The sequence below is a fragment of the Phoca vitulina genome, unplaced genomic scaffold, assembly GCF_004348235.1.
Source record: "Phoca vitulina isolate PV1807 unplaced genomic scaffold, GSC_HSeal_1.0 scaffold4, whole genome shotgun sequence".
Taxonomy (NCBI): Eukaryota; Metazoa; Chordata; class Mammalia; order Carnivora; family Phocidae; genus Phoca; species Phoca vitulina.
The window spans coordinates 6,206,235-6,218,270 of record NW_022589707.1 but is presented as its reverse complement, the minus strand read 5'-3'; the positions used below and the strand labels follow the sequence as shown (position 1 = coordinate 6,218,270).

The window sequence follows — 12,036 nt, the reverse complement described above, 5'->3', positions numbered from 1 at the left end:
TCATTCTCACAAAATGGAAGGGCTGTGTGAAAGAAATTCTAGTCGAGGAAGGTAGCACAGATTGGCGTCTATGAAGATACAATCTTAAAATGTTATTTACCAAAGGAGGTGAGTCAGGCTATATCTCCTAATAACCAGATGATTGCTGCTTATAAATGTGCGAGAAGTAATACATTCCAGAGTAATTAGGATTTAATTGGAAATTGTTGACCGTGCTTGTATTTAAAGGTCTTACCGCCTCTTTTTCTTTTCTTCCAAATGTACTGATTTTGTGAATTGATGAAAACAGGATCAACTTTGCCACAGACTCTGTGTATTGATGACACAGCCCAGGAAGCAGAAAACTTTAAAAATTAATTCCTAGAAAACATAGCATGGCAGCCTCCACTGTGGTTTCCGAGGCACCCAGTTAAGCTGAATTTGTCTTCTCTATCTTCCTTAGTCCTGGAAATTGTTTTCAGAATATGGGGGAAAGCAATATAGGTAAAGCCTGATACCAGATTCTTCTTTTAAAAGATAAACCCAAACCCAATTAAACATAAATAACTGAAGAGTCTCCAAAGATACAGTTCTTAGAAGCTATAATAATCCTTTATATTTAGGTTTTTACAGTGCAGTGTGTGCTCATATCTCATTTGGACCTCCAGCTTGAGAAGACAAGATGTGTATTAGTATCTTCATTTGACGGTTAAAAAAAAAGAGTCAGCTGGTTATCAGACTAGTCATGCTGGAGACAGAAGTAGAATCTAGATTTTCTGTTTTATGGTCTATTGCTTTTTGACTTGACCGTTTTGTCCAGGTGGTATCATTCTTGGCACCAGGCCGTGATTTCTAAACGGCATTTTCCTGGGCGCCTGGGTGGCTCAGTGGTTAAGCGTCTGCCTTCGGCTCAGGTCATGATCCCACGGTCCTGGGATCGAGCCCCGTATAGGGCTCCCTGCTCAGCGGGAAGCCAGCTTCTCCCTCTCCCTCTCCCCCTGCTTGTGTTCCCTCTCAGTCTTTGCAGATGAATGTTGAAAAAGAAAAGCAAAGCTGGCAGCATCACATTTCTCTGGCTATTCAGGGTCTTTATTGTTCCATACAAATTTTAGGATTATTTGTTCCATTTCTTTGAAAAAAGTGGATGGTATTTTGATGGGGATTGCATTGAATGTGTAGATTGCTCTAGGTAGCATTGACATCTTCACAATATTTGTTCTTCCAATCCATGAGCATGAAACGTTTTTCCATTTCTTTGTGTCTTCCTCCATTTCTTTCATGAGTATTTTATAGTTTTCTGAGTACAGATTCTTTGCCTCTTTGGTTAGATTTATTCCTAGGTATCTTATGGTTTGGGTGCAATTATAAATGGGATCGACTCCTTAATTTCTCTTTCTTCTGTCTTGTTGTTGGTGTATACGAATGCCACTGATTTTTGTGCATTGATTTTATATCCTGCCACTTTACTGAATTCCTGTATGAGTTCTAGCAGTTTTGGGGTGGAGTCTTCTGGGTTTTCCACATAAAGTGTCATATCATCTGCAAAGACTGAGAGTTAGACTACTTCTTTGCCGATTTGGATGCCTTTTATTTCTTTTTGTTGTCTGATTGCTGTGGCTAGGACTTCTAATACTATGTTGAATAGCAGTGGTGATAGTGGACATCCCTGCCGCGTTCCTGACCTTAGGGGGAAAGTTCTCAGTTTTTCCCCATTGAAAATGATATTCACTATGGGTTTTTCATAGATGGCTTTTATGATATTGAGGTATGTACCCTCTATCTCTATACTCTGAAGAGTTTTGATCAAGAAAGGATGCTGTACTTTGTCAAGTGCTTTTTCTGCATCTATTGAGAGGATCATATGGTTCTTGTTCTTTCTTTTATTAATGTATTTTATCACATTGATTTACGGATGTTGAACCAACCTTGCAGCCCAGGGATAAATCCCACATGGTCGTGGTGAATAATCCTTTTAATGTACTGTTGGATCCTATTGGCTAGTATTTTGGTGAGAATTTTTGCATCCAAGTTCATCAAGGATATTGGTCTGTAATTCTCCTTTTTGATGGGGTCTTTGTCTGGTTTTGGGATCAAGGTAATGGTGGCTTCATAAAACGAGTTTGGAAGTTTTCCTTCCATTTCTATTTTTTGGAACAGTTTCAGAAGAATAGCTATTAATTCTTCTTGAAATGTTTGGTAGAATTCCCCTGGGAAGCCATCTGGCCCTGGGCTTTTGTTGGGAGATTTTTAATGACTGCTTCAATTTCCTTAGTGGTTATAGGTCTGTCAGGTTTTCTATTTCTTCCTGGTTCAGTTTTGGTAGTTGATACATCTCTAGGAATGCATCCATTTCTTCCAGATTATCTAATTTGCTGGCATAGAGTTGCTCATAATATGTTCTTATAATTGTTTGTATTTCTTTGGTGTTGGTTGTGATCTCTCCTCTTTCATTCATGATTTTATTTATTTGGGTCCTTTCTCTTTTCTTTTTGGTAAGTCTGGCCAGGGGTTTATCAATCTTGTTAATTCTTTCAAAGAACCAGCTCCTAGTTTCGTTGATCTGTTCTACTGTTCTTTTGGTTTCTATTTCATTGATTTCTGCTCTGATCTTTATTATTTCTCTTCTCCTGCTGGGTTTAGGCTTTATTTGCTGTTCTTTCTCCAGCTCCTTTAGGTGTAGGGTTAGGTTGTGTATTTGAGACCTTTCTTGTTTCTTGAGAAAGATTTGTATTGCTATATACTTTCCTCTTAGGACTGCCTTTGCTGCATCCCAAAGATTTGGAACAGTTGTGTTTTCATTTTCATTTGTTTCCATGAATTTTTTAAATTCTTCTTTAATTTCCTGGTTGACCCATTCATTCTTTAGTAGGATGCTCTTTAGCTTCCATATATTTGTGTTCTTTCCAACTTTCCTCTTGTGATTGAGTTCTAGTTTCAAAGCATTATGGTCTGAAAATATGCAGGGCATGATCCCAATCTTTTGGTACCAGTTGAGACCTGATTTGTGACCTAGGATGTGATCTATTCTGGAGAATATTCCATGGGCACTAGAGAAGAAGGTGTATTCTGTTGCTTTGGAATGGAATGTTCTGAATATATCTGTGAAGTCCATTTGGTCCAGTGTGTCATTTAAAGGCTTTATTTCCTTGTTGATTTTTTGCTTAGATGATCTGTCCATTTCAGTGAGGGGGGTGTTAAAGTCCCCCACTATTATTGTATTGTTGTTGATGTATTTCTTTGCTTTTGTTATTAATTGGCTTATATAATTGGCTGCTCCCATGTTAGGGGCATAGATATTTACAATTATTAGATCTTCTTGTTGGATAGACCCTTTAAGTAGGATATAGTGTCCTTCCTCATCTCTTTTTACAGTCTTTGGTTTATTTATTTATTTATTTATTTAAAAAGATTTTATTTATTTATTTGAGAGAGAGAATGAGATAGAGCATGAGGGGGGGAGGGTCAGAGGGAGAAGCAGACTCCCTGCTGAGCAGGGAGCCCGACGCGGGACTCGATCCCGGGACTCCAGGATCATGACCCGAGCCGAAGGCAGTCGCCTAACCAACTGAGCCACCCAGGCGCCCCCAGTCTTTGGTTTAAAATCTAATTTGTCTGATATAAGGATTGCCACCCCAGCTTTGTTTTGGTGTCCATTAGCATGGTAAATGGTTTTCCACCCCCTCGCTTTCAATCTGGGGGTGTCTTTGGGTCTAAAATGAGTCTCTTGCAAACAGCATCTTGATGGGTCTTGTTTTTTTATCCAGTCTTGATAGCCTGTGTCTTTTGATTGGGGCATTTAGCCCATTTACATTCAGGGTAACTATTGAAAGATATGATTTTAGTGCCATTGTATTGCCTGTAAGGTGACTGTTACTGTATATTGTCTGTGTTCCTTTCTGGTCTATGTCACTTTTAGCCTCTCTCTTTGCTTAGAGGACCCTTTTCAATATTTCTTGTAGGGCTGGTTTCGTGTTTGCAAATTCCTTTAGTTTTTGTTTGTCCTGGAAGCTTTTTATCTCTCCTTCTATTTTCAGTGACAGCCCAGCTGGATACAGTAATCTTGGCTGCATATTTTTCTCATTTAGTGCTCTGAATATGTCCTGCCAGTCCTTTCTGGCCTGCCAGGTCTCTGTGGATAGGTCTGTTGCCAATCTAATGTTTCTACCATTGTAGGTTACATATCTCTTCTCCCGAGCTGCTTTCAGGATTTTCTCTTTGTCTCTGAGACTCGTAAGTTTTACTATTAGATGTCAGGGTGTTGCCCTATTTTTATTGATTTTGAGAGGGGTTCTCTGTGCCTCCTGGATTTTGATGCCTGTTTCCTTCCCCAAATTAGGGAAGTTCTCTGCTATAATTTGCTCCATTATACCTTCTGCCCCTCTCTCTCTTTCTTCTTCTTCTGGGATCCCAATTATTCTAATGTTGTTTCATCTTATGTTATCACTTATCTCTCGAATTCTGCCCTCGTGATCCAGTAGTTGTTTATCTCTCTTTTTCTCAGCTTCTTTATTTTCCATCATTTGGTCTTCTATATCACTAATTCTGTCTTCTGCCTCATTTATCCTAGCAGTTAGAGCTTCCATTTTTGATTGCACCCCATTAATAGCCTTTTTGATTTTGACTTGGTTAGATTTTAGTTCTTTTATTTCTCCAGAGAGGGTTTCTCTAATATCTTCCATGCTTTTTTCAAGCCCAGCTAGTATCTTTAAAATCATCATTCTGAACTCTAGTTCCAACATCTTACTAATGTCCGCATTGATTAGGTCCCTGGCAGTCAGTACTGCCTCTTGTTCTTTTTTTGGAGGTGATTTTTTCCATCTTGTCATTTTGTCCATAGGTAAGAGAATAGATGAATGAAAGAACAAAATGCTAACAGGGTAATAACGTGCCCAGAAAATATACACTGAACAAATCAGAAGAGACCTGAAACCGGGTGAAAAGAAAGGGAAAGAAAGAAAAAAGAAAAAAAAAAGATAGAAACAAAAAACAACAAAAAAACCCAGAATATGATCAGATATGATCAGGCTGGTGCATAGATCAGTGCCACACACTAGATTTTGGGCGTATTTTGGTCTGTTAGAAGAAAGTGCCTCCCAAAATTTTAAAGAAAGAAAAAATTGTATATGTACAAAAATAAGGGTTAATACGATGAAGGGATGGAATATGACTGTAAAGATGAAAATTATAAAAGATTTTATAAAAGGAATTGATAAGTTGGTTGAAAAAAGAAAGAAGAGGATTAAAAAAAAAAAAGAATGTGATCAGGCGGGAGACTAGAACAAAGCCATACACTAGAGATTTAGGGTATATTTTAGTCTGTTAGAAGAAACTATATCCCAAAATTTTAAGGAGAGAACAACTTATGTATATATATATACCAAAAATAAGGTTAACTACTATGAAGGGATAGAATATGACTCTAAAAATGAAAAATAAAAAAGATTTTTAAAAGGATTGATAGTTTAAAAAGGGAAAAAGAGAAGTTCAAAAAAAAGAAAAAGAAAAAAAAGAATTAAAAAAATTAACTTTGAAAGACTAAAGAATCATGGTAAAAAAGCCATGGATTCTATGTGCAGTATTCCACTAGCGCTGGAGTTCTGCCGTTCTCATTGATCGGTAAACTTGGTCTTGGCTGGCTGTTCCTGCTGATCTTCTGGGGGAGGGGCCTGTTGCCGTGGTTCCCAAATGTCTTTGCCGGAGGCGGAATTGCCCCGCCCTTGCCGGTCCCAGCTAAGTAATCTGCTCGGGTTTGCTCTCGGGAGCTTTTGTTCCCTGCAAGCTTTCCGTACAGCTTTGGGGGACGAGAGTGAAAATGGCGGCCTCCCAATCTCCGCCCCGGAGGAGCCGAGCACTCGGGGCCCCGCTCCTCAGTGCACCCCCAGAGAAAAGCAGTCAGTCACTCCCGTCTACCCGGTCTCCGGCCGCACTCCGTGCTCACCCGGCCTGTGACCGAGCGTTTCTATCTCTGGCACCCGACCCCGTGTGGAGTCTCCAAACCCAGCAGATCCCTGCGGTGCGCTCCCGCACCTCTCCTCCCGGGGGAAGAAGGTGAGTCTCCCCGGATCTGCCGCTTGTTGGGTCCCTGCTGGAGGAGCAGTGGCCCGACTGTGCCCCGGATCATGGTTTATGACAACCCCGAGCTGAGAGCCCGCACCTCAGCTCCGTCTCTGCAGCTGGCTTCCCTGCTCCGATACCTGGGAGCTCTGCCGCACTCAGGCACCCCCGGTCTTTCTGTGACCCTGAGGGTCCTGAGACCACACTGTCCCACGAGGGTTCCACCCCCCACTTCGCCACCAGAGTGACGTCCCTCAGCGGAGCCGACTTCTAAAAGTTCCGATTTTGTGCTCCGCGGCTCTATCACTTGCCAGAAGCGGCCACCGGAGGCCCTCTCCCCCGCCGTCTATCCTCCCGAATATCGCCTCGGATTCACTTCTCCGCACGTCCTACCTTCCAGAATGTGGTCGCTTTTCTGTTCAGAGAGTTCCTGCTATTCTTTTCTTCGATCTCCTGTTGAGTTCATAGGTGGTCAGAATGGTTTGATCCCTATCCAGCTGAATTCCTGAGACCAGACGAAATCCAGATCTCCTGCTCTTCCGCCATCTTGCTCCTCCCTCCTTTCTAGTTCTTTCTTTTTGCTCCTTCAATTGGATTCTTAGAACCTGCCAACCAGAACCCAAAGAGGAGGTTAGGGTTGCTGGTTGAAGTTAGAATCTCTTTCTTTTGTTATTCCTGGCTTCCTTCGGTTAAAACCCTGACTGATCAAAACCTCAGAACTTCCGAATTCCTTCTATTTGTTTCTGTCTCTTCATCTAGAATTCCTTAAATTCCTAGATTAGGTACCTATCTAGTTGACTAGAATTGTTTTCTTTTCACTGTCCCTTATGCTTTTATTCTAACCAGATCTCAGAGTTGTTATGTATTTATTTATTTTTTAGGAAACCATTAGGCCATTTTCTCTTTCTAGGGGGTCTGTGACTTGGGACAGCATATCTCCTTTGCTGTTAAAATCTGGCTGTGTGCCTGTCTTTCTGTATCTGTTTTTGTTTGCTGACCTGTCCAACTGGTACTCTTATCACCCAGGCCTTCATTGGGTGGTATTTTGTCTATTGGCTTCTACTCTGTCCACCTGCCCTTGTTCATTTTTCTTGTGTACCCCAACAGGGACCAGTCTCTCCATTACTGACCCCTAGGCCTCTCCTGAATCCTGAGGGCTCTGTGCCCGTCTGGCTGATAGCTGGGCTTCTCTAGATCTTTCCACACTCATTTCCTATTGTCCGGAGTCCCACCCCTTGCTAGGATAGCACCCCAAATCAGTGACACCTTGAGGTTACGGGGTTTTGCAGCCAATCTTAACAGAATATTCCTAAAATCACAATGAAGAAAGAGAAAATATTCTTAGTGTACCAGTTGGGAAGTCTTGAGTACTCAAAGCAGGACTTTGTGTGACCCTGCATGCTTTAGATCAGCCTTTCCCAAGGAATATTAGTTATGCAAACTGCCTGCCAGAGAAGGGTTGCACAGTTAACAGGTCAGGGAAACTGTGTGTATTTCTCCTTTTGGAAGTTTATAATGTATATTAACATATTAAAGATTCTGAGACGAACTGCGGTAAACATAACTTGTTTCAAACCAGGGAATTTTGATATTTCTCAACTCCTTGCACCATTGAATCCTCTACCATCATTACTGTTGTCATTTGTTGTGACGCTTACTAGCCCCTCTGGAACATTTGGGAGAAATACTGTAGATACTGCACACTCACCCAGTGCTGCTTCTGTCCTGAGGCTAAACCACCCCTTCTTCTCTCTTTTCTGTCTCTCCGTGCTTCTCCCCAGCCTCCCTCAATGTAGGCACCTTATTCTTTAAAATTTAATGTGGGTGTCGTTTTATGTTGTATTTCCCCGGCCATCGGGGAAATTGCTCCCCCCACACCGCATACAGTCATACCCGCTCTGTGTTTTCATAGTCCTCGATGCCTGTCTCCATCATGTGAACCTACTGCATTGTGTTGTCATTTTGTGTGTCTGCAAACCCCCCGTTGCACCCGGAGCTCTTTGAGGGCAGATACTTTTGGTATCACCAGTCCCTAATATAGGATATGTATTCGCTAGTGATAATTCCATGAAAAAAATGATTAGCTTTCTATCATCAGGATGACTCCAAGCCCTGCCTATATTCCACATCCACTCGGCACCCAGGAGACTAACATATCCTTGCTGTGCTGGGCCGAGGTGCCTCACCATCAGCTCTGTGCTCCACTGGCTCTCGCCCGAGTTCCCTTTTCCTTGCTTAAGCTGCTGCAGAGGGCAGAAAACACGTCTACTGCTTGAACTGGGACAAGAGCCCAGTGTCTTTACTTATAAGCTGCCCCTATGAGTGTGTGGTTCTCCTAGAAATCCCTCACTTGGTTTCAGTGTACTGGGATCGAAGTGGGAGGGAGGGGAAGCCTTCACATACTTTCTCTAGACCAGCAGTTGACAGTGTCGAGGGTTCTCCTCCAGTTCCCCATTTCTGCTGATAACTGGTTATACTAATGGCGTGGTAGAAATCGAACCAGTTCTGCCCCCAGTTAGCAAGTTCTGGGGAGTTGTGTGTCTATCTAGCACATGACAGCTCTGTTTAGGATGTGGGCAGAGTCTTGGGCTTTGGCTGTATTTACAATCTTGAGATATATATATATATATATATATATATAATTTATACTTTACGGAAGGTCCATTATGAACTCGTAAAGACAGTGGCTCTGTTGTGTATGTTTTCTATATATTGCTAAACTCACTGATTGTAATATGCAATATTTTGCCATAAAGCACTGGACTAAATCCAAATCACTTTTTATTCTGACTTGTTATGAGAGATGCCTGGCTGTAGTTTTAGATATTCAGGTGAACATTCTAGAGTCCCAGGATTCTCCTCTTACTTGAGAGCGCTTGGACCTCTAAAGAGAATGCAGGCTTAAATTAGCTTTGCCTTGGACAGGTCTCTGAGAGAGGAGAAATTCTGGCCGACCCAACCACTGATTGGTCGAAGAGCCAGCCTAGTTATGTACTTGGGAATTTATAGTCTGAAGTACGGTAATAAGTTCCCTGGCCAGCAGATTCACGAGGCCTACTATAGAAAAATTAATTTCATTTACAGTTTGGTTTACTCAAGTCTTTTTACTGAGTACTCAGTTAATTTCTGAGATTTTGAATATCCTTTATAGAATTTGGTTTGAGGACAAGTAGGCCATGATCATTTGCTGGGTACTGACCTGTAGAGTGTTCCAAGTTACTGTAATCATTGATTTAAAATGAATGTATTTAACTTCCAGGGTGAAAAGGAACAGCCCGTGTTTGCAGTGACTGGCCTTCGATGGGGATCCTTCAGAGATGCTGGCGTCAAAGTTAGCAAGTAAAGGATCACTGTACTGATGTGGGATGATTTTTTAAAAAATCTTTTTCTGCTCCTGTCTTTGAGGTTTCAATATACAGTGATCATCTAGGAGGAAATTTGATGGGCCTGGAGGTTGAATTTCTTATGAATAATAGAGGCAGAGGTTTAGATCTGACACACAGAAAGGTTGGGGAAGGTTCCCGTTTCCTCCACACTAGCTTGGTAGTAAAGTGGCAGAGACCGCACCTCTGTCCCTGGACGTCGTGTTTGAGCACAGGCCAGGCTCGCTCCAGACTGGGGTTGCCTGGCATCCTGCGGCCTGTTGGGCTGGCCCTGCGGGGGCCCCAGCCTTGTGGAGCCTTTCCAGCCCTGGAAGACTGGTCCTGAGAGGTGTTCTTGTCGAGAGCCTGGTGGATCGAGAGACCACAGGCTGCCTCTCTCAGAAGGAAGAAAGGTGGACGCCTGGCTGTGGTGTGAGCTGAAGAAACAGGCCTGTCTCGGCGGTGGGGAGAGGGCCATGACTGGCTTCCATGGGAATGAACTCTCTTCCCTGAGAGTTCATGGTGCCGAATGAAACTGTTGGCTTGGAAAGCAGCTGAGTTGTGTTCTGTTCGCAGTGGAGGGTGGTGCAGCGCAGGCTTCCTGAGGGGGGGACTGACTCCATATCTGGTGGGTAGTGCTTTTTCTTTACCTTTTTTTTTTTTTTTTTAACATCGGGCTTATAGTTTTAGTATAGTTTAAGTGAATCATGATTGATCTCACAGCAAAAGACGCCTCTTTCCCCTCATAGGCTTTCCTGCCACACTTTCTTTATGGAAATTTCTCTTAGTTGTCTCACTTTGTTATTCCTGCTAATGAGGTTCTCGAGAGTGGAATGCCAAAGAGAGATGTGCTGTATTGTATTATACACTGCACTGTTGAGCATTTCAACATTGTTTTTATGTGTAAGTTGGCCATGATTACCTTGATTCCACAAATCCACCTTATGGTGTTTATTTTTTTTTTTTAAAGATTTTATTTATTCGGGGCACCTGGGTGGCTCAGTCGTTAAGTGACTGCCTCCGGCTCAGGTCATGATCCCAGGGTCCTGGAATCTAGCCCCGCATCGGGCTCCCTGCTCAACAGGAAGCCTGCTTCTCCCTCTCCCACTCCCCCTGCTTGTGTTCCCTCTCTCGCTGTGTCTCTCTCTGTCAAATAAATAAATAAAATCTTTAAAAAAAAAAAAAAGATTTATTTGAGAGAGAGAGAGCATACAAGTGGGGAGGGAGGTGGGGGCAGAGGGAGAAGCAGACTCCCTGCTCAGCAGGGAGCCCACAGCAGGACTTGATCCCAGGACGCTGGGATCATGACCTGAGCCGAAGGCAGATACTTAACCGACTGAGTCACTCGGGGGACCCAACAAATCCCCTTATGTTTTATCTGTGATCTTGAATACCAGCAACTCACCAAGAGTAATTGCTTTGTTTTCCCTGAAAAAGTCTGGTGAGATCAAATTGCTTCCTGAAGTGTGTTAATCAACAACTGAGCACTAGCATAGGTCAGCCCCTTTAGGAGTATCCCACACACTTGCCCCTATTTTGATTGATTTTTGAACAATGAATTTTAAAATTTTGGTGGTGATTATCTAACACCTCAACTGGGACCTTCCACGGAGTCCCTCTGTGTGCCGTGGAAGAAACAGTAGGATGCAAGAAATGATTTCCTGGCTGTCCATCAGGCTACAAGCATAGGTCGATGCTGTGCCATTGGTAGAGATAGTGAAACTACGGACAGTGTCTCTCTGGCCAGCTGGGAAATGAAACAAATTATTATGTAAGCTTAGAAAAAATCAGATGATCAAGGTGCTCATTTGTAGCATCACAGTATGAACCTGAATAATAATTAGGATGGCTCCACATTGCTCTTTGGATTCTATCTAATCCTCTTATTCTGGCATTTAAGGCCCAACTTGATCCGTCATCAACCCTAATTCCATAGTCATGTATCGTTACTTTTAAGTCTTTAATGTGGATACTGTTCTCAGTGTTTCCTGTGCCTTTGCTATTCCTCTTGCCTAGAATGACTTCTTTCCCTCTTTCATGATTCTAAATCCAAACCATGTTTTTAAATCCCACGCCCTTACTTTGCTCTTGTGCCATTCATCATGCAGGCCTGGTTGTCCTGATGATTTCCAGTCCTTAGTGATTTCTTGTCCCTTCTTGACTCTCCTCACCAATAAATAGCGATGAGTTGACACCGATATATATATATATCACATGTATATATATGGTCATTTATTGTTTTCTGTTACTTTTTTGGGCTTTATTTTCTCAAGTTATAAGCCTTCTAAGGCAGGAATTTTATACTCTTACTTCTGTTTCCTTCATATACATAGTAAATGCTAAATAAATGCATATTGAACAGAATCAAATAGGGAGCACTTAAGATGAGCTGGTAGGAGACAGAGATAAATTTTAAGAGAGGAATCCATTTTATGTCACTTTTCTAATTCCTGGTAGGCATCTTTCTCTCTACACTAGCTTTTATGTATTTAGCAGTATGCGGTAGACCCTCTTCATTCCCAGATTTAACATTTCCCATTTTGAAGCTGCATAACACGAGTAATGTGAAGTTAGGCTCATTTACAGATTTTAATTGTGTGTGTGTGTGTGTGTGTGTGTGTGTGAGAGAGAGAGAGAGAGA

The 12,036-nt window shown here is 42.2% G+C and overlaps 1 protein-coding gene across 7 annotated transcripts in view; it reads left to right on the top strand.

Moving 5' to 3' along the window:
* The window catches only part of AGK (acylglycerol kinase), a 111,384-nt gene that overhangs the window by 82,503 nt on the left and 16,845 nt on the right, over positions 1-12,036 (top strand). For all 7 annotated transcript variants that reach the window (XR_004298991.1, XM_032401443.1, XM_032401442.1 and 4 more), the window contains one exon: positions 9,293-9,372. Coding sequence is in view for 6 of the 7 variants with exons in the window: in XM_032401443.1 (XP_032257334.1) it covers positions 9,293-9,372 (80 nt within the window). In the remaining variant the exon portion in view is untranslated. The remainder of the gene's footprint in view (positions 1-9,292; positions 9,373-12,036) is intronic.